The sequence below is a fragment of the Brachypodium distachyon genome, chromosome 5 (genome assembly GCF_000005505.3).
Source record: "Brachypodium distachyon strain Bd21 chromosome 5, Brachypodium_distachyon_v3.0, whole genome shotgun sequence".
Taxonomy (NCBI): domain Eukaryota; kingdom Viridiplantae; phylum Streptophyta; class Magnoliopsida; order Poales; family Poaceae; genus Brachypodium; species Brachypodium distachyon.
In genome coordinates, this window is record NC_016135.3 from 12,740,897 (window position 1) to 12,763,768 (window position 22,872).

The 22,872-nt window shown below is 48.3% G+C and overlaps 2 protein-coding genes, 1 long non-coding RNA gene and 1 pseudogene across 3 annotated transcripts; all 4 read left to right on the forward strand.

Annotated features, from left to right (window-relative positions):
- The first annotated feature begins 8,597 nt into the window (after nucleotides 1-8,597).
- LOC100823733 lies at nucleotides 8,598-10,724 on the forward strand (annotated as a pseudogene).
- A 798-nt stretch (nucleotides 10,725-11,522) lies between these two features.
- LOC112269242 lies at nucleotides 11,523-12,897 on the forward strand. The gene is made up of 2 exons (XR_002960776.1): nucleotides 11,523-12,243; nucleotides 12,336-12,897. It is a non-coding gene; the product is annotated as an uncharacterized LOC112269242 (long non-coding RNA).
- Nucleotides 12,898-13,246: 349 nt separating this feature from the next.
- On the forward strand, nucleotides 13,247-14,355 carry LOC100824043. Its single transcript, XM_003581153.3, has one exon. It carries the CDS (start codon nucleotides 13,460-13,462, stop codon nucleotides 14,219-14,221), a length of 762 nt encoding a protein of 253 aa, XP_003581201.1. The 5' UTR covers nucleotides 13,247-13,459; the 3' UTR covers nucleotides 14,222-14,355.
- A 5,548-nt stretch (nucleotides 14,356-19,903) lies between these two features.
- On the forward strand, nucleotides 19,904-21,672 carry LOC100837744. Its single transcript, XM_003579654.4, has one exon. It carries the CDS (start codon nucleotides 20,135-20,137, stop codon nucleotides 21,422-21,424), a length of 1,290 nt encoding a protein of 429 aa, XP_003579702.1. The 5' UTR covers nucleotides 19,904-20,134; the 3' UTR covers nucleotides 21,425-21,672.
- The last annotated feature ends 1,200 nt before the right edge of the window (nucleotides 21,673-22,872 follow it).

Sequence of the window (22,872 nt, forward strand, 5' to 3'; positions counted from 1 at the left end):
GCAAGGGTGACCAACATGGTGAAGGGACGCGTAGAGATAAACAAAACTTTTCCTACGCGAACTCCCAAGATCTAGCCGAGGTAGAAGGCCACGAGGATTACCACTAGACGCGCAGTTGCGGATTATCAATGCGGCGCCTTGATGCAGTGCAGTCCCTCGATCCGATCCAGCCGATCCAATCCCGCGATCGTCGAAGTGCTGAACGTACAGCACCTCTGCCGGTATCCACACGTGCGAGGAGGAGCTTCGGCGGCGGACTGCTAGGTCCGGTGCGACGGTTGAACTGAATCGGGCTAGGGTTCTCAACGCATGAGAGTGGAAAAAACCGTGCCCCTTAGGCATCCCACGCCCCTGCTTATATACCGAGTGGAAGTGGGCTCCAAGCCTTGTGGCCCATCCACCCTGCGAGTCTAACTCGCATTGTCAGCCCAATTCCAGTTCGGGTCCAACCCGACCAAATACTTGCTCCCGCTCTTAAGTGTGTGACCCCGCAGGCTCATGGCAACTTGGACACGATTGGAGTCCGACTCACAATCGATCAATCGGTAGCGGCTCCTAGCAGAACGTGCCGACTCCCAAGTACCATCGAGTCATGACGACGTACCTTCCAATGTGACATACGTCTTAGTCCCTTTTGCCTCACGATATACCTTGTCGAACTATAGGCGATTAATCGTCATCCCTTTAATAGTTCAACTCTCTTCTCGATCTGTGATATACGATTCATCCGACTAACTCTTAGTCGATCGACCCGGTTAACAGTTAACCAAGTCGCGCATGGCCATGCTTCCCAAATCATATCACTCGAGAGGGCCCAGATAATATCTCTCCAGTCGGAGGGGCAAAATCCCATCTTGGTTATCCACATCACACAGCTTGATTCTCAGTCAACCCGAACTCTGCCTTTATAACTGCCCTGTTACGGAACAACGTTTGACAGAACCTAAGTTGGTGATCCACAACTCGGATTGTCCGATAACCTCAGGTCTAAGGATTACATTGATTGAGACATGCAAATGACGACCTACTCGTTGCATCTCAATATGGGTCAGTCCGACTCGCTAAACTCTTTAACCGAATCCGTGTAAGCTGGAATGACATCACCATGCCCATGACAAGTGGAACCGAGTCATCAGCCAACTTTCACATTAGTCTAGGTTATGTGTCCAGCACAACCTCAATGACTAATGACAATTTAGTATGAACAACATGAATACATAGTTCCACAATCAAATCACATATTCAATGATACATATCAGATGTTCAAACAAGGACAACTTAATAATATTTATGAATACATTGGGAATTACATCATACATGATTGCCTCTAGGGCATATTCCCAACACATGGTTACCTTGTGCGGCCGCCGGGTTTGCCGGGGAAGCCCCCCGCCTCGCCTGTGCCGGCGGAAGCGCCCAAGAAGCTTGCCGCGGGCGAGCTGCCGCTCACTGCGAAAGAAAAAAGAAAGGTACACTCATGAGTTTAGCTAACAGAAATTGCAATTCCAGAGGAGTGACGAAGACATACCGGCTGCCGGCCCTGCCTCCGTTGGGGCTGGGTCGCCAAGGGGCACGCCCGTGCCGCTGCCGACCCCCGTGGCGGTAGGGTCGGCGGCACCGCTGGCATCGGCGTGCACCTCCTTGCTTGGTGTGTCGGGCGGGGAATCGCTCCTCGCCCTCTTGCTGCCACCCGTCGGCGAGGAGGACTTTGGGGGGTTACGCCGGAGCGTGAAGCCCCGGAAGACCCCCCGAGCAGGTGGCGCAGTAGGTGCCTGCGGAGTCGTCGTGACCCGGAGAGCTCCGGGTGTCGATGGCGAGGCCGCCGCAGCGCCAGAAGCCGAACTTGCAGAGGCCCCCGCTACCGGGGCGAAGGCCGTGGCTGGGGCACCGGCAACCCCTGCAGGTGCTAGCGCTGCCGGGGTACAGGCGGGCGCCCCGGGACCGGTTGCCGCCACAGTGCTAGCGGTTGTTGCCGAGGCGGAGGCCGCCGCCGCCGAGACACCCACGGCCCCTATTGCGGCGGATACCATCGAGGCGCCGACGGGCGCCCCTGCAGCAACCACCGTCGCGAGGTTGGTGGCCGCTGCCGTGGCGGACGTTGCCGTTGAGGAGATGGCTGAGTGCCTTGACACCGGCGTGAAGAGAGGAAACCCCCGGCCGGAACTCCATTGATTGGAAGATCTCGCCGGAGATCCCCCTCACCCATGTCCTGAGGGTCTCCAAGTCGACGCCGTCCGCCTGAAGGCGTGTCCTCTCCCCGGGACCCGTGTACATCCACGCGGGGCGGGAGCGTAGCTGCAGCGGGGCTATGCGCCGATGGACGAAGGTGTGTGCCACGTCCACATCGGTGAGCCCCGCTAGCCGCAGCGCCTTAATCTTCTCCACAATGGGGAGAAGGTCGGCGTCACGGTGGTATCTGTCCTGCCAACCGTTCTAGGGTAGCGACAACTCCGTCGGCGACTGGATGAACTCTTGGGGGTCCTCCACTCGGACCCAGCACCAGTCGCTCCGCTACTCTTTCTCAATCTTCTTCCCCGACCGGACGATGAACTCGGACTTCATCTGGTCGCGGGCGCGGAATACCACCCCTGACGACATCGCCTTCGCGTTGTCAATGCGGGGGTAGAAGTAGTGGCGGAAGAGCCCCACCGACGGCATCACACCCACGAACATCTCACAGAGGAACTAGAAGGTGGCGAGGAGGAACAGCGACGTGGGGTGGAGCTGCGCCACCCGCAGATGGTAGGACTCCATCAGTGCGTGGAGAAATAGGGAGAAAGGCGGCACCATGCCACAGAGGAGGAAGCGCGCGAACACCCGGAAGTCGTTGTCCTGGTGCTCGGCGCCCGCCGGGAAGATTCGCGTCTCCCCGTGCTCATTGAAGTTGGAGGCGACGGCGTGCCGGAGCTTCCCCGGCACCTCGCCGTTATAGCCGGGGCGGAAGAAGGCGACTGTGGCGCGCATCTCCCGCCTCTTTTGGTCCTTGGCGGCGGCCGCCTTGGTTGCCGCCTCGCTCTTGCTTGTCGCAGCCTTCTTCAGGACTTGGATCTCTTTCCCCTTTCTGGTGGTGGGGGGCGCCATGGGAAGCGAGGACGGAAGCTAGCAGGAGCGCAGGGATGCGAGATGCGGAAGAGGATGGAGACGAAGGCAATGGGGCAGAGTATTGTTCCCCTTTTGGCAACAATGATGGCTTTATAACGCCCGGCCGTTTGGTAACGGCCGGTTCCATACCCTACGAGTGCGCGGGGATAACTCCTAATCATTAGGAGTAATGCGCGGAGGGGCCTTAACTTCCCTATTAACGGGGGGAGTTAGGGCGGAAATCACGCGTCCACTACTCCGTTTGTAACGGCTCCGTACACGGGGCGATGAAGGGATGCAGGCCCGCGGCAGAACGGGGCCCACGCGTCGGTTGAGGGCGTAGCCCGGCAACCGACCAGGGGGAAGACTCTTCCGGGAACAGGTGATGCCGGCGCACGCCCGGGGGCTAATGTCGCACCAGTGGCACCCGAGGTACCAACGCTGCGCGACACGTGGGCCCCGTCCCCGAGTTCCCGGGAAGGTTCCATCCCGAGCGGCGGTTACGAGCAGCCCGGCAAGCTACCAGCCCGAAAGGGCTAGCGGGGCTTCGGGGAATATTCCCGCCTGGGCACCTCCCGAGAAGTCGCTTCCCGGGGGGAGGTTCTCGGGTGCGCTGGGCCCGGGCACTTCCGGGGAGCGACTTGCCGGGACAGGAGATTCCCAGGCGCTTACCTCCGCCTCAAGCGCGGGGCCCAGTAGCCAGATCAACAGCGCCACGAGGACGCGTGGCGGGCGTGGGATGCGCGGTCCCACCAGGGCAAGGAGTAAGGCGCACGGCTCAGTAAATGAGCCGACCGACGGGTTGTTACCCATCGATCAAAGGAGCAGTGGCTGTCCGATCCTACTCTAGGGGTTTTAGACCCCTAGCGGCGGAGGTGGCATCCATGCACGCCACCAGCTCACCGGGGGGAGTTGTATGCCTCCCCGCCCGACACTTGTAGCTCATGCACCGTGGCGCCTGTGGCATCCCCTTGAGTATAAAAGAAGTACCCATGCCAACGGTCAAAGGGTTCCGCGTGAGTTGAGTTCGGAGGAGGAGAAGGTGGTTCGGCATAAGATTAGTTGGCCCCAATAGACAGTGGGGCTGAGTTCGACCGGCTCGTAGTTAGCTTCCTGCACTAACGAAGAGTAGTAAGGAGTACCTATCCAGTGAGAGAAAGCCCGGGAACTTGCTCGGCAACTTGTAAACACCAGATTCTAAGCTAATACCAGCTCAGGCAAGCAGGACGTAGGGTTTTACACCTACGGGTGGCCCGAACCTACGTAAAAAACGTGCGTATGTTCGTTCTTTGATTAGCGTGCACTTTCAGTACTTCATCTCGCCGGCCCCGCAGGGCCTCATCGGCCGTGCCGACGATCGCCGGGGCTCTACCCCGATGCCCCTACCGAACCTAAAAGGGGGCCGTGGCCACACGCCCCCGGTGTCGGAGCACCGTGCGACGACACTGAAGCATCAGTTTCAAGAACAAAAGGATCATGAAAATTGGGCAAAGCTAGTACTGGGGCAGTAATCAAAGCTTGCTTCAAGGTGTTGAATGCAGAGTGATGAATTTCTGACCACTGAAACTGTCCCTTTTTTAATAAATCATGTAAGGGTCTGCAGATAATGCCATAGTGTTTAATAAACCGTCTATAGTAACCAGCTAGACCCAAAAAGCTTCGAAGTTGAGTTACTGAGGATGGTGTCGTCGAATCAGCAATGGCACTGATCTTCACAGGATCTGTGGACACACCTTGTCCAGAAATGATATGGCCCAAATATTCAACTTGAGAAACCCCAAAGACACATTTACTCAGTTTAGCAGCCAGGTTGTTGTCCTGCAGTAATTGTAAGACCATGCCCAGATGTGTAACATGAGTCTCCATATCAGGACTGTACACCAATATGTCATCAAAAAAGACCAAGATGAATTTCCTCAAATATGGAGCAAAGACTGAATTCATCAGAGCTTGAAATGTTCCAGGAGCATTAGATAGACCAAAGGGCATAACCAAATATTCATAGTGGCCGAAGTAGGTTCTAAAAGAAGTTTTTGGAATATCAGGATCATGCATCCTAATTTGATGATAACTAGATCGTAAATCTAGTTTGGAGAAAGCCTGTGCGCCGTGCAACTCATCTAGTAAGTCTTCAATTATAGGAATTGGAAACTTGTTCTTGATTGTTTGAGCATTTAGTTTTCTGTAATCAACACACAATCTCCAACTACTATCCTTCTTTTTCACCAAAATGGCAGGAGAAGCATAAGGACTCTAGCTAGGCCTGATGGTGTTATTTGCTAATAATTGCTTAACCTGGGACTCCATTTCATCCTTTTGCTTGTGAGGTACCCTGTATGGCCTGATATGAGGTGGAGTTGCATCAGGTTTCAGTGGAATGGTATGGTCAATAGCTCTATGAGGAGGTAAGCCCTTAGGTTCAGCAAATACTGCAGGAAATTGCTGTAGCAGAATGTCAATAGCAGGTGGGATATCGGTAAGTTCAGTAGCAGTAAGCTGAAGGGACTTGAGCTGCAATACATAGCCAGGATGTGAACTTTTCAGTAACTTGTCCATTTCTTCTGCTTGTACTTCCTTAACTGATACAGTTGGAGGAATAGTGTGAAAAGTAAGAGGATTAACTCCATGTTCAGTGATTTGCAGAGTGTGTTTGTTCAAATCCACTGAAAAGGGGCTATGCTTGGCCAACCAATCACATCCAATGACCACATCTTGTCCAGGAAGGTTTAAGATTCTAAAGTTATTTGTGAACTCATGATTCTCCACAGTGAAAGGACAGTTAAGGATGACAGAATCAGAGCATAACAAATCTCCTCCAGCAACCCTGACAGTGATAGGAGGGGCTGACAGCATAGCACAATTAGTGGTACTAGAAAACCTGGAATGCATGAATGTATTAGTGCTACCAGAATCCACCAAAGCAACAGCTAATTTTCCACCAATAGTGATGTAGATCTTGGGAGTACTGGCAGAAGGCATGCCACTGACTGCTTGACAAGAGATCTGCATGATGTGTTGCTGAACATCCTCAGTTTTTTGTTCCTGTTCCATTTCTTCAGTGGGATTTTCATCGGTATCATCTTGTTCCTCAGCTTCACCTTGCAACATATTAATGAGAGGAACCTTTTGACACTTATGGCCTGGTTGCCATTTAGCTCCACATCGCCAACATATTCCAGGTGGCCTTGCTCTATTAATATGTGCAGAAGGTTCAGTATCTTGCTGCTTAGCTGGTAGAGCAGGAGGGATATCTTGTATCTTGCCTTGCTGATACTGATATTGTTTCTGATAGGGAGTATTGTTGGGAGAGGTAGATTTCTTGGGTGGATAGCATTGTTCATAGTCACAGGCCATCCAACAAGCTTCTGTCAAGGTAGGGGGTCTTAGGGGTCTTAACTGATGTTTAATTCCATCCCTCAATCTATTGACATAGCACTTAACAAACCATTCTTCAGATAAGGTTGGATTACTTTCAGAAACAGTAGCCATTAAGTCCTCAAATATGTCAGTATATTCAGCAACTGATTGAGAATGTTGTTTCAGTGTATTGAATGTTTCCACTAACTGAAAGGCACTATAGCTAGCAAATATGTGAATTATCATTTCACAAAATCTCTCCTAAGTCGGCATACATTTGAGTAAGCCAGACCTCCTAAGCCACTTGTCAGCTCGACCAGTGATGTACAACTGAGCCATCTGCAGTTTGAATTCATCAGGAGTAGCTGACATTTGAAAGCATTTTTCACATTGTCTAATCCACTCTTCAGGATTGTCACCATCAAAACGAGGGAAATCCAATCTGGGTCCTTTTGTAATGGATTTTAGGAATTGATTTCTCATGTCCTGTTCATAATATCTAGCATAATTCTGCCATGGATTTCTCTGAAATGAGTTTTGATGATACTGTGGAGTGAAACCTGTTGTATGATCAAGATGTTGCCTATGGGATGCAGTATGAGGATTAGTAGTATGAAAATCAGGAGGAGGGCCTCTAGACACTTGTTGTTGCTGGAATAACTGCTCAAATCGACGAGTAAATTCTTTTTCCATATGCAACTGGTTTTTAAGGTCCTCAAGTTCCATAGCTTTGGTACATTCTGCACTGCTAGGAATCTTAATAGGAGAGAGCGAAGTAGGTATACCATCCTTACCAGGCATTGTTTGTCCAAATGGAACAGGGGGAAGGTGAGAAATTGGGACGCAGATTCCTGAAAGTTTCAGTAAGCGCTGACATTTGGTCACCGACACCAGCAATCACCTAATTCATTTTCTCCATGGAACTCACTAAGACATCCTGCTGAGAGCTCACACGGGTAACATCCTTGCGTAAATCCACCAATTCATTGTGGTGAGAAAGCACTTCTTGCTTGAGTTGGAGAAAATCTGCGGTGAGGTCGTCGTCGTCCACAAATGGTTTGCTTTTCCCCATCGGAACTGATCAACGAGACAGTGAAGGAATTTTACACTGGTATGCACCAGCAACCCGTCACTGGTCGTAGATCCTGCCGCCGCCGCGCCGAATTCAGAACAGGGATACCAGCGGAACCGAAATTCCACCTGCCTGCTCCTAATCCGACGAATCGCCGCCTTGATGGTCACCCGTCGCCGGGAAGGGAGTCGATGGTGAAGGATTTTACGAGAGATCCCAACTTCACCATCGCTCCAATCCAATCGCCACCACTGCCAAAGACCGATTGGTCTCTGATACCACTTTGTCAGACCCCAGATCACATAATAGAACTAAAGTAACGAATCAACACAGGGGAATTGAGCAGGGGCGCCTCTTACGGACGAACCCTAGAGCGAAGCTCTTTACTGTAGTGAGTATAATGTATATTGTTTTAAGCAAAGGTTGGAGAATAAGAGGATAACTTTACAGGGCACTAGACCGGCCAACTATATAGGCAAACTCTTACTGCAGTAAAAGCAAGAGAGAACGAAGTGAACGATTGCCGGAACTGGAAACAGTAAAGGTAACTTTGTAGGAGATATCGCTTCGCACCGTAGCTTCTGAATAATAAGGCAGTGTTGAATTCTTCAGTAGTACAGGACCTGACAACCTCCTCCCCTCCTCTTATACGATAGCTACTGCTGCTCTTCCTCCAAACTCTCTCTGTACAGCAGCATCTTTCCCCCTCATCGTCTCCCCTTGCTTCTTTTTCTTCCATGAGTTCGTTGGGGCTGTTAAGCACTCCGTATTGCAGTTGGTTGGCCATCCGAACTAGCTACTTCGTTGAGCTACTTCATTATGTTTCATGTCCATGCTAATTTCATGCCAACAAGTGTTGTGCTAATTTTAATGTTTTTACCTTCTCAATCATGTGTGGTTAAATAGACTACTCTGGATTCTCTCGTAACTCAGTGCACGCCCGACCCCGTCCCAATTCCCAAACCCTAGACGTCAGGGTTCCAGCCAAACTGATGAACTGAACTGAAAACCCCAAAATAGAATACATCGCCGAACATTGTGCAAGTTGTTTGTACACCATATAGTAGCAATAGATATAGTGGTCGTTTATGTGCTCCCTGTTGCATCGGTAGTACAAATCTCTCCTCATGGTGGTTTAAGCTGGCTTCATAAGGGAGATAGCATGTGTAATCTTTTCCTGCAATTGGTCATCGTCTTGTTTATCATTTGTTTCGGGTTCAAACATGGCACGCCGAGGATTAATGGAGCAGGACTTAAGAAAGCTTGATGTTACAAAGCTCCACCCGTTGTCACCTGAGGTTATCTCATGCCAAGCGACAATCAACATTGGTACAAATACGATCTTTTTGGCAATGTTTCCATTTTCAGTATGGAGAATTTAATTATCTTGTGTACAAGCTATTTTTCATGATTTCTAAGTTACTGGATTGCTCCTCATTAGCTAGTAGCTTTGCGTATTTAGTATCATGCACTTCACTGTGGATTCCTATTAACTATCATACATTTGTTGGTGGGCGACGTATCAGGTGAAAACCTTCCTTCAGTGAAAACTTGGAAACTTCCAATCCTATCTATTAGATCCCAAATAAATGGATGAGACGAAAGGTTGAAGTTCATGTATTTTATGAAACCCCCCTTAAACTTCCCCACCTCGGAGTTTTTTCATAAAATATGTTTAAGTGATTAGAGGTCCCACCATTCATTTCATCTGTTTATTTAAGATCTAATGTTTATGGTTGAAAGTTTTCATATTTTTACTGAATGGAGGTTTTCAACCAACACGTTCAATGCTTATGTTACATGCATTATTCATAGTTTAAGGCTATCAATGAGTTCTACTTCTACTAGATATTTGTTTACACTAAAAATTGTATCACGGAATATTTGATTGATCTATTAGATATTTGTTTTATTGTTTGAACTTTACTATGATATTATGAAATGTCATACGTTTACAATATGCATCTCCTTGAGCAGGGCCACGACCTTCTCATGGCTACAATGCTTAATGGAGCAGCTATCATGGATGGAGCCTTGCTTTTGATAGCAGCAAATGAAAGCTGCCCACAACCCCGGACATCCGAGCATCTTGCAGCTGTTGAAATTATGCGTCTCCAGCATCTCATAATTCTGCAGAATAAGATCGATCTTATCCAGGAAAGTGCAGCGATGAACCAACATGAAGCAATCCAAAAGTTCATCCAGGCCACTTCTGCTCGTCATCACTCTTTTTAAGATACATGTCTTTTGTTTCATGGTTTGATCTTTTTTACCCCCATTTGTGCAGGGCACGATAGCTGAAGGTGCTCCCGTGGTGCCAATATCTGCCCAACTTAAGTACAACATTGATGTGATCTGTGAATATATTGTAAAGAAAATCCCCATTCCAGAAAGGAACTTCACTTCACCTCCCAACATGATTGTTATTCGCTCCTTCGATGTTAACAAGCCTGGTTCAGAGGTGGTTCAGAGGTCGATGACATTAGGGGTGGTAGTCATGGGGCATAATTAGATTATAAGTGTTTCTTTTTCTTCTGATAAATTTAAACTGAATGGCAATTCTTATTTACAGGGAGTCCTGAGGGTGAACCAGAATATTGAAGTTCGCCCTGGCATTGTCATGAAGGATGAGAGTGGCAACATCAAATGCACCCAATCTACTCGAGGATTGTCTCGCTATATGCCGAGCAAAATGAACTCTAATTCGCTGTGCCAGGGGGGCTTATTGGTGTTGGAACAACCATGGATCCAACTTTGACTCGTGCTGATAGGCTGGTTGGCCAGGTTTTAGGAGAAATTGGGTCACTTCCTGATGTATTCGTAGAGCTTGAGGTTTGTCAATTCTTTGTTGCTTCAAGATTTTTAGTCAAGCAAGGGTAGCTGTTAATGACATCCTTGGACTACTGTGCAGATAAATTTCTTCCTCCTTCGAAGGCTGCTGGGTGTGAGAACAAAGGGTACAGAGAAAGCAGGGAAGGTCTCCAAGCTCACCAAGGGTGAGATCCTGATGCTTAACATAGGATCTATGTCAACAGGCGCCCGTGCGGTTGCTGTTAAGAATGATCTTGCCAAGCTTCAGCTCACTTCGCCTGTCTGCACAAGCAAGGGCGAGAAGGTCGCCCTGAGCCGCCGTGTCGAGAAGCATTGGCGCCTCATCGGGTGGGGCCAGATCCAAGCTGGCGTGACGCTTGAAGTTCCACCCAGTCCGCTCTGAACTCTGAAGCATTCGGCTCTTGACAGTGTTAGAATTAGTTTAATCTAACAATCAGTGGGTTAATTAACCACTAATGGTGGCGAGGGACTCCTCTAGTTGCCCGTACGGACGCCCTTGTCTGTACAGGCCCATTTTTCCTAATGTCGGTTCGTTCGAGGCGCTTGTTCCACTTGTGTATATTACCCCAATTTATCAATAAAAAGTTACTGGTCCTAATCACTTTTGCTGGTTACACGTGGGACGGTTCATGCATCTGTACAATTTCATGCCAACTCAAGCTCAGGTAGGAGAGGAGCTTGAGGATGTGCTGCACATAAAAAGCCTCGATATATGTAAAGAAAGTGCACTATTAACAAATCAAAGCCCAATAAACAACAAATCACACTGGATAAGAGGCTCAACTGAATTGCTTCGGAAAGTTACAAATCTAACGCTCCATGAGTCTGATCCAACCGTCGCACACTAATCCGATTAGTCCGAGAAAAATCATACTCCCTCCGGTCATAATAACCATTGGTTATTTAGTACAAAGTTATTACGGGGATTTAGCATTCGGCAAGAGTATCTATAGCAATATCTATATCTATACCATTATATTAAATTCGAAACGGTGGTGATGTTACGGACATCGCTGCGGTACGTCACTTTGCCAAAATTACGAATATGCCACCACTGTCCAGAGGGTGAGCGCGGTACGTCACATTTGTTCTTCCGTAGCAACGCACGGGGCTTTTTGCCAGTATTAAATTAAATTTGGCGGTGACGGTACGACCGCAGCCATACGTCCTCAACTCTTTCCGCCCGAACCCTCTCGCACGGGAGAGTCCTCGCACGCGGGACGCGGCTCGACTGGCCTGATCCTATCCCCTCTCCTTTCTCCTCGATCGATCCATCCTCCTCGATCTCTTCTTCCTCGCACCTGGATCCGCATCCTCCACGAATTCTATCCCTCCCGTATAGTCAGTCCCGCGCGGGGAAATAAGTAACTCACTGTAAAAACCAACCTGCCGAGCGCCGAGCCGTACAATGGACCCCTCACGCTGCCGCCGCGCGCGCTCTCCACACAAAGCGAGGCTATCTCCGCCGCTGGCAGGCCTGCTCGCGTTTCCTTTCTCCTCCAACCTCCGGCTGCTCTCCGGTAGCTCCGCCCGCCCGCCCGGCCTCCATCCCGCAGCCCTGTGGCCGAACTCATCCCAAAACGAGGCCACCACCCTCCGCCAGGAGCGCCTTGGCCACGGGCCGATGCTGGTGGATGCCTCCGCTCTGGAGTCTGGAACCAGCGCCGCGCGCGGGATGGCTTGGCCCGTTGGCTGCTGCCGCGCTAGGAGGAAGCGGGCCGTTGGCCGATGTCTTGAGCGACAAGCGTGCGTCGAGACGTCGCAGCCATTGCCTCGTCCAGACCCCTGCAGCTGGAGGTGAGATGTGTTGGTAACTATCGTATGCTCCCAGTACGTTCAACAATGTATTGTTTCTCTTGAGCATGGAAAACTATCGTATGCTCCCAAGCGACCGGTTGATGGTATGTGCTCAATTGATGTTCCAATTTCTAAAGTATTTAGGTGTTTGGGCACTTGCAAATTGCAAAATCATCTCATGTTCTGCAACTTGCAGTTCCTTTATGTATTTAGGTATTACTTAGATGAAGTCCGGAGAACTTGGAATTAGCGAGCTCGTGGACACGCCAAGGGCAGGAGGTATACATCGCTTGAGCAGAAGCCTGTATGCAGCGCATCTCAGTTTTGCCCAATCTGTAGTAGCACAATTCAATCTATTTATTCTCTCTTTCTGATCTCTTTTCTCTGTATATGATCTGCCATTTTTCTTCCCACCCCTTTGACATAGATGAAAAGAAAGAGTGCTCTGATTAATACAACTTTATCTTTGTTGCTACAAGATTTCAATAAGTTGCTTTCAACATGGCCTATTTTTATTTCTGGTAGAAATTGATATCGAATCTGCTGGTGCATGTTTCTATTTTTCTCGTGATTTTCATTTTCAGGGACTTCAATCAACTTTTGCCATGGTATTGATACAGCTGCGGCGTTACTCTATGTGTGTTGTATTTATTCATGTGTCCTTTGTAATTAGTACCTAAACTATTCAGTTGCAGGCAAATTAGAGACACATAGTTAACATTGTCTTTGTTGTCTATCAACGAGCAGACTTTTTTTTTGCTTGTGTTTCTACCTTAGTGATGGTGAAAGAAAATCTCTCTTAGTCTATCAAGTACTTACATGTATATCAATGTTCTGTAGCGACAAGCGTAGAACGTCAGTAATAATTTCTATCAATGTTCTGTAGCGACAAGCGTAGAACGTCAGTAATAATTTCTATCAATGCCTTGGTTAGAAGCCAGGATTGTAATAGAATTCGTCTTATCAATTTATCTAAGTAGCCTTTTTTTTTTCCGTAGCAATGCATGGGTGTCTTACTAGTTAGTAGTACATGAGACTTGGTACGACTGAGCTGCAGCATATAAATACACGGTCAAACAAATTCCAAATTTCCTGGTAAACCGCAGCAACTCAATGATTCCCCCAACGGCACTCGGCAGCCACCGTCGCAGGCTCCCGGCGCCTCCTCCCGAAGTTCTACCAAGCTTTTAAAAATCTCGACGCCTTTGCCGCCGCCTCTTAAAACCAAACCTCCACGCTCCACACTTCTCAGCCATCGACACGATACTACTGTTAGTAGCAGCAGGCAAGAGCCAAGAGGCATCAGGCAAGGTCGCAAGGATGCCACAGCTCGCTGGTAGCGGCCAGTCAAGGTCCAAGGTCGTCGCGTTCGCGGGCTCCGACGCCGACGCCCAATGCAATATTAACACCGCCAGCGCCCACGCGGACTACGCGGACGGCTGGGGAGAGTTGCGCCGGATTAGCTGGGCCTGGTCCGGGCTGGCCGGCGCCGTGCTGGAGCGGGCCGGGTCTACCAAGGGAAGCTCCAACCCCAAGACCACGGCGGCGGCGAAAGAGGAGACGCGCAGCAAGGGCGCGCCGAGGCCGAGGAGGCTGCCGGCCATGGTCATCGGCGTTCTGCCCGCGGGCAAGTTGGTCGTGGAGCAGCGGCGCTCCCCAGCTCCAGGCCGCGGCTGGCGCCGGCCCGCGGGAGGGGCCAGGGTCTTCGCGAGCGAGGCCGTGGAGACGACGGAGCCCGTGTCCCCGAAGGTGTCGTGCTTTGGGGCTGTACGGTCCGAGGCCGAGAGCCGTCCGACGGCGCCTGCGCCGGCACCGCGTGGGGAAGACGCGCGGAGCGGGTGCTGGGCGAGTGTCGCTTCCGCGCTCCGTGCCTTGTGCCGCACCGACGACAATGGTCCCGAAGGTGAAATTTGGGCGAGTGAGTTATCGACGGCCACGGCGTTGGAGTACTTAGAGTCACCGACGAAAGTGGCCGTTCTGTCGCCGCCGCGCACGGTTTTGGGGCTGGGAGAAGTGAAGCGCCTTGCTTCGCGGCGGTGGCCGGACGGCATGGCAGGAGATGGGCGGTGCCCGCCGGTTTGAATCGCTTGACGTTGCGTGCTTCGGTCGTCGGGAGGCACGAGAACAGTTGTACATCCACGGACCACGGTTGCCCAGGCACCGGTAGTCCGCTAGCCAAGCCAACCCGTGCTAAAAAAAAACTCCATCTTTTGATTTTCTCTCGTGTCTTGTGTGTCCGTCTCTTTCTTTTGTACAGTTTGCTGTTTCATGGCTACCTTGGGTTATGGATCTTTGACTTTGGTAAATCATCACTTCTTCACTCGGTCAGTGGAGTCAGAGAAGACCAATTGGCAATGCATGATTAAGTGAATTAAAAAACAATCTAAGCTGATGATCTAATCTCAATCTCGTGATCTCATCTAGCAGCATCTTTTATTCTTGGTGAGAACATATCGTCTAGTAGTATCTCAACGGAAGAAAAACTGCGAAAAGTTTTTTAAAGAATTACCGTTTTGCTATAGCAAAGGGGCCTGTTTTTTTTTTGAAAAACAGGCGATTTTGTGGCCGTCCGATTCATGCTTGAAGATTGCAGATTGGTGCCTTTTCCTTTTGCCTTTTCTTTTTGTTGCTCTGACCGGTTTTTTCTTTGCGTCTGAAGTCTGAACGCACTCTTCTTCCTTCTGCCGACTGCCTTCGGAGCGAGAGGATGGGGGCCACGGGGAAGGGGAGGAGTCGATTTTGCTCGCCGGAGGCTGGCTTTTCCGTCCGGTGAGCTTCCCCTTCAATTTTTGGTGTCCCCCGTCCTCCTCCCTCCCTCCTCTATGCGGCCCTCGCGGGGTCATTGTCGGCGTGGCCCTCATGGGGTCAACGGCGACTGCACGGTGAGCGGGGCACGCTAGCGTGGCCCTCGAAGCGCCCACCGGGAGACCTTCCTCCGTCGCCTCTGAACTCCTCCCGTCCTGCAAGGTCGCCATCAAGCCGCATTTGCTCCGACCCGCGGGCTCTCGCGCCGTTGCGCGGAGCTTCGTCAGACGAGGAGGAGAGGACCAAGTGCCTGCAGTCGAGGGTGCGGGCGGTGGAGATGCCGTGCGGGCCGATGCTGGTCTCATACATCACCGTGGCCGCGATGTGTCGAGGTGAAGGCTCGTTTGCTCGCGCTTGTGTTTGGTCGCTAATTTTTTTGCTTGTGGTCTGTCGTTGGCTCCACTGTGACGAGGCGAAGATGGCAGAGGCTAGCGCCTGTTCGAGGGGGTTTCGATATGCGCTCGTCGGCGGTGACGTCTATTAGGTGGTCATCCGGTGATTTTGGTGGTGGTTGATTTCTCCCCTTTTCTTCGGGTGGATGTGGAGATGCGAAGGTAGTAGAGGGGCAGGTTCGATTTCGTGCTCGTCCTCGGTGATGTCTGCTCGCGGCCGTCAGGTTAGCCTCTGTACATGTGATGCAGGGTTACCCTTTCTGAATTTGGAAGTCCGGCTAGCTGTAGTAGCGATTCAGACTAATGGGCAGTTCATTTCGTGCATTATGGCTTTATGTTGTGTTTTGTGATCTTTGTTCCTGGATATGCTTTTGGCTATGCCCACTGAAACTAATATGGCAACATTTTCATCCAAATTATTTCCATTTTCTGGTTCTATAGGTTGGGCTAGTGCTAGTGTCATTTTGTTGTCTATATTCATGTTTGTGTGGGTCGCAACCTCCATCATGGTGGCCACCTCCTTGCCCAACAAGGTGTGTGCAGCTCATGTTAGATTATTTGCTTGCGGTCCTGCAGGGAAGTATGCTCTTGGCCAATAATATGAGATGGGTTATCAACTTAGCCATAAAGCTGTAGTAAAAATTAACATTACGAATATGTAAATATAACTTGGCAATTATTGGTCAATCAGAAACTCAAGTCTCTTTAGATGTTGGTCTCACTCCCACAGCCACTTGGCACATATTGTCATATATGCTTCTTAGTATTTTGCTTGCTCTATATGCAAGCTAATTTGGTTGCAGCTACTATATGCAGGATGGAGAACTTGCACTACATCAAGCGTCAAGCTGCTGTTTGTAGCTATTTCTTTTGGTATAGGAATGTTTCTCTTCACTAAGATTCTTGGAACTTGGGTGTTGACTGGTAAGTTTTCGAAATCAAGTGTCTTGCTGACATTTGTAGCTCTTTCTTTTGGTATAGTAATGTTTCTGTTCACTAAGATTTTTGGGACTCAAGTGTTGACTGGCAAGTCTTTGAAATGGACTTGAAACTGTCATTTTTCTGAACACATTGGCCATTTTGTATTTTCTACTGAAGTGGAGGACTTCTCTTATCATTAGATTCTGTCTTTCATGTTATTTCCAGTTGAAAACCCACTTTGTCCTTCTCCTGGACTCAACAAAGCTTGCTAAGGATGCTTAGATTTAAAGTTATGAAATGCTTTTATCTCGAGTTATGAAATGCTTTTATCTCAACTATATTCTTATTCTAACTTCATCACCAGATAAGGATGTGTACTTGCATTTAGACTAAGCCCAGTATATGTTCTTGCATTTTGGTCAATTAAATGGTACATTTTGTACCAATATAAATTACGCGCAGCCTGCAATGTATGAAATGCACAATGAACTTACAGGATTTCATTTGTAAATTTCAGGAACTCAAATAAAAAGCAAAGATTGTTTTGGAAGGAGGTATAAATGTAGCTTGTTAAATAACTTAGTTAATTCATTGTATCTATATTTGTAATTCTATTTTCTTTTCTGCAGCAACACAAGTTTCTGATCTTGTCAGTCATTCAAGACCAATTCAGAAGAATATTTAAAAAACAAAATACTTATTCTGAAGAAGGTATGTCTCGTCGCTACCCATATATGATATCTATATCTGATCGCTGATATTTCTTCTATATGGGCTGCAGCATGTAAAGTACCCCGTAAACTAGTCAATTTACATTAGGATCCTTTACATTAACCCTTACATTAACTCCTTGCTATTTGTACTCAATTAACTTATGAAATTCAGAGCGTTGTCGTCAAGATGCAATAATTTCCATCCATTGTTTTGTATATGTAGCATTTGTTTACAACAAATGATACCGATTTATGATAAAGTAAAAATATTTTTACTTCATATTTTGCATGTATGGAGTTGAGAAATAGCTTTTCAATGGAGAAAACTTTGTGCAAGCTCGGCAGTACCAAAGTGCAGGTACATAAGTACATAAGGTAGGTATTTTTGTCCAAAGTCCAAGTACATAAGTACATCGCAATTGAACGTGCTGCCTGAACCTGTTTGGCTTTTGAGTTTCTCCCTGGTTTTGTGTATGACAAAGTTCTAATTGTCGCCAAACCTGACTTGTATGTGGTCTAAAAATAAATCAAGCAAGGATATTTGGTTCATTAGATCAAAAGGTTCTGGGTTTCTGGCTAAGCATGCAGGCTTTAGGTGTAGCCTTCAGTTTATCTGAAATTTTTGTCGTCGTCTCAGTTCTTTCATAGTTCGTTCTTTTCATTTAAAGGAATAGGAGATACTGGAGTTGAATACTCCAGTTGCAATCATATTTCAGAACTTTGGGCATTTGTGTCTCTGATAGCCGGATAGCTGTGTCAGTCGTTCAAAGTCATATTCGAGTTCAAGTGGTGCTTAAGTAGTTGCATTATGTGACGTCATTTGGAATTCTATATTTAAACGTTTGCAATTGCAAAATCAGGTTGCATATTGGGTCATTATCTGTGTGCAATTGCATTCTTAACTTTTTTGATTTGCACATGTAGGATTTGACACCAAGTTATGACTTATTACAATACAATTTTTGTAGTGCAATTTTAGAGTTCAAAGTCTGCAATTGCATAAGCTGATTGCAAATTGGGTCACTATCTGTGTGCAATTGCATTGTTATAAATTTTGACTTGCACCTGTAGGATGATGTGTGTGTGCCTTATTCTGTTCCTGCACTCTCTTGGGCCCCATTTTGATTGGTTTTTTTATTTGTTTTTATTTGATTTTCTTAGTGCATTTCTGCTCTTTTTCAGCCTAACATGATTTTGCTTTCCTGTTGGGGGTTATATGCCAATTTGAAAATTTTGTTCTCTTATTTGATGCACTGCGAAACAGTAGCGCAATTTTTATTATGTATAAGCGCAATTGCACTCTTGTTTTCCATTAATCGATGTTTCTGCCTATCTTGAAATTGTTGTTCTCTCATTGATGAAGTGTCAAATAGTAGTGCAACTTACATTGTGTCTAAGTGCAATTGCACTGTTTACTTTTATTAATTGCAATTTTTCTGTCGCAACTAGGGGGTTATGTGCCCAAACTTGAACATTTTGTTCTCTTACTTTATGCTATGCCAAACAAAAGTGCAAGTTATATTCTGGCTAAGCGCAATTGCAATCTTGATTTCCATTAACCACAGTTGCAATTTCTCTGTACCAACTATGTTTTTATCTCCACTGAATTGAACCTTTTTGTTTCGTTTCGTATGTTATCTCTCTGAATTTTCGCCCAGGTCTTAGCACTGTGAATGCAGTTAGCATCCAAGCTTTTCTTTTTGTAATGCACCGTTGAATGATGTGTTATGGCAGGTAGTTGTATCATGTGTATATATGGAAACTGCTCCAGGTGTTTTATATTATGAAATCTTTGCAATGTGAATGCAGGTAGTATCTAAACTTATCAAGTCCCCTGCGATTATGCTTGATTTTTGAATAACTAGAAGCTATTGCAAGGTGTTATGATGTTAGCTTGTTGTAGCTACTGTTATCTCCTCAGGGTTTTTTTGGCAAACTGGACGCCACAAAGATGGATCTATCCTTATTGTATAAACAGCTGGTCAAGTGAAGCTAGATATTACTCAAATCAGCAAATTAGAAGTACATGTCATCTTGCCCTGTTCTGTTACCTTTTTGCACATACGAAAATTCTAAACAAGGTTGGAGATTGTATCATTCTTTTGCAGTTGTGTTGTATTGTTGTTGTTTTCAAACAGTTGCCTATGTGTAGGTTAGCCTTTTACAATTTTTATGTCTGTAGTTGCATAGCCCTGTTTTTGTTTCAAATTTATGCATTTTTTTAATTCTGAATCCTCTGAAATTTGCATATGTATAATAAGTGCAGCCCCAGTTAGATGTTAATATCTTATCTTTGATGGATTTCCTGTATCAATCAATATACATTACAAGCCTTGGCTCCAAGCCTCAAAGCCTCCATTTTGACTTCTAAAATTTCACAACAGTTTTTGATCTTTTTTATCTCAAAAATGCATGTACTGCAGTTGTCGGATCTTTTTTATTGTGCAACGTCTCTTTATGTTCAAAAAAGAAGCATATTTTTTGTATTCCATGCTGTCACAGATTCAGTTATTTTGATACAAAGACTCTGATCTCTCTCTTTCTTTTATGGCAGATCTGAAATCTGTCTGGTTTTCTGTTCAAAAACAGAAGCCTAGATTTTCTTTCAAAAGTAGGCGTCTGGTTTTAAAAAAAATAGCAGGCGACTGTTCCTGGTACAAAACCAGACGCTGATCACTGGACAGACCAAAAAAATTAACTGCCAAAAGTTCAAAAGCCGAAGGCGGCTGAAAAAAAAATTGAAGTGAAAAAGTTGGAAACTTTACTGACAGGCTCACACGCGAGATCAAAGCCGACACGAGCAACTCGGGAGAGGCCTGGCCGGCCCAATACTACGTCCGTACGATCCAACGGGAACATCCTGGCACGGGCCGCGCCTCCTTTTTTCGGTTTCGGAGCCTCTCGTCCTGGCACCCGCACCAACCATCTGCCGAATTCGACCGTTGGAATGAAACCGCATCGCCCCGGCACGAGGAGGGTCAAAAGAAAACTGAATCCGCAGCACCACTTCACGACCGTTGCGCGCACACTTCAAACACCCCAAAGCGCCCAGTCCTCCCCGTCAAGCCAGTCATCAGCCCACATCGTCGCTGGTCAAGAAAGCGGAACTGCAAAGAGGTTAGGGAGAGAGGATTACTGCTGCTCCGTCGCCGATCGCTGCGCCGATGGGGTGCATCTCGTCGAAGCTCCTCCCGCCGGGGCCCGGAGGCCACGACGCCGGCGCGCGTGCCACCGTGCGCGGCCGCGTCGACCACGTCGTCTCCCTCACCTCCACCACCTATGGCGTCCTCGACCTCCAAACCAAGCACGGGGTCGCCACTGCGGCATCATGCCAAGCCAAGGAGCAGCTGCCGCCGCCGGAGCAGGACAAGCCGATAAGCAGGGAGTGGAAGCGCGCCTCCAGCAAGCGCCCGCCGCCTCTCGTCGTCCCGGAGGTCAAGAAGCCGGCGCCGGCGCCGGCGGCCAAGCCGGAGTCCGGCATGGAGGTGATCAATGCGTGGGAGATCATGGCCGGGCTGGAGGACGCCGAATCGCCTGCGAAGAAGCCGGCCAAGCCGGGCCGTTGGTCGCCAGCCAGGGTCCTGGCCATGGCCCTGTCGTCGCCCAAGAGGTCCTCGGCGAAGCGGAGGAACACGCCGGGGAAGGAGAACAGCCCGCTGCAGAGGTGCTCCGGGAACAACAGCAAGCCCAGCGACGTGGCCGACGAGGACAGGGTCCTCCGGCCGTACAACTCCATCGACAACTCCAAGCTGTCCAGGGCGTCCAGGAGATTCTCCTCCCCGGCCAGCGCCCGGATCATCCGGAAGCCCAACGCTGCTGCCGAGAGCGGCGGCATGTCCTCTTCGCGTCGGAGCCTGAGCCCGCTGTTCGATCCGGAGCTCCTCGCGTCCATCGAGCGCGAGCTCTCGGAAGAAGGCGCACACATCAAGCGCGTGGTTGGGTCCGAGAAGCCCAAGCAGCCGAAGGTGGTGCCGGCGATCGTGGCGGAGGGCAAGTGCCCGCCCGGCGGCGCGGACGCCGTCGTGCTCTACACCACCACCCTCCGCGGCATCCGCAGGACGTTCGAGGAGTGCAACGCGGTGCGCGCCGCGATCGAGGCCCACGACGTGAAGGTCATCGAGCGGGACGTGTCCATGGACTCGGGCTACCGGGAGGAGCTGCGGCTGCTGCTGGGCGGGCGGGAGCTGCGCGTGCCCGCCGTGTTCGTCCGGGGCAAGCACGTCGGCGGCGCGGCCGAGGTGACGAAGCTGGAGGAGGAAGGAAAGCTCAGGGCGATGCTCCAGGGGCTGCCGCGGGCGCGGGTCTGGTGCGCGGGATGCGCCGGCGTGCGGTTCGTCATGTGCAGGGACTGCAACGGCAGCCGCAAGGTGCGCGTCGACGGCGAGAAGAAGGAGACGGTCCAGTGCGGCGAGTGCAACGAGAACGGCCTAGTCCGGTGCCCCATCTGCTCGTGATTGAGGTTGAAGCTGTCTTGGATTGGGTTGATTTGCTTGTCTACCCGGTCTGGTGGTCTTTGAGCCTCGGCTCTGATTTTGCGATGTGTGCTTGTTGTTGCGCTCTGCAACGGCTAATTTAACCAAATGTAATCTGTGCCCGTTCATATTGTTTCGTATGCAATTCAATTGGTTTTTTTATTGTTTCGAGTTGAAGCTTTCAAAGACTTTATATTGCTATTGCAAATTCGCCATTTGGTTGTATTAAAGTCGATTACAGAGGGATTTGTAAAGGTAAATTCCCCTTTGTTTGTGCCTGAATCACAACTACTCAAACTTTCAGAGTAGCGCTTAGACGGACACGTATTTGATACGAACGATCTTCAAAAAAGGGCAGTACGTACTCAAATTATCATTCATCAAATGAATCAAACTTCAATCATCGCAAAATCAAAGACAAATAAAAAAAAATAAGAATCAAAATATCAATCATGGTGGAGGTTCCTATTTAGCTACGAGCAACGATGCAAAAGCTATCTTCTGTCCACAAAGGTATGCCTGCCTGAGAATGTACCCGGAGTCCCGGATCGGGGTTCGCTGTATAGCCCGAGTGTGCAAAAATAGCACAAGATAATCAAAATATAATTTCTTTCATTTAAAATAATAATACAATACTTCCTCCGATTCTAAATTCTTGTCTCTAATTTGCCCAAATATGGATGTATCTACTCTTAAAAGGCGTCTAGATACATGTAATATTTCGACAACAAGTTAGGATTAGAGGCAGTACTAATTTTATTCAGGTAATAATTAAATAACCATTATTTCGATGCAAAAATGGTACTCTCCATCGGAAATGCAAACTGGATGTATCTACTGTCTGTGCCCGGTGCGTCGTGATCCGGTCGAGCGTGCAGCAGGGTTCTCCGGGAATATGGGGCGATACCAGAAATTTGGATATGAATATCATAATGCTGCATAAGCCACAAAAATCATCCTCCCTCTACTAAAAATCCAATGAAAACAATGACGAGACTCGACAAATCTCGAATGTGAAGTTCCATCAAGAACCTATTTCTTTTTTGTAACACTTTAATAGTGGACGTATTTCAGTTAGAAACAACAAGGCGACCTAGAACCATAATCAACAACCATTTAGATTTCTTGTAGCCATACAATTTACCGGAGGGGTTCTCTTGATAAATTTAAATCTTTGGAACAAAACCCAATTATCTTCGTTTATAAGTGGATCCCGTACCTTTTTTCTAAGAAACCCTACATGTGTCTACAAATAATAAATAAATAAATAATGTGTCACCCAAATTGCTCGTATTCTTGGAGATGGTGGCGACAATGTAGACAACAATAGGCATCTCAGAAGGGGAGAGTAAGCGATTCGCTTCTTTGGACGGATGTACCTTCTGACAACAATAGGCATCGCGAATATGTTTTTTTAAAATGTTTGTATT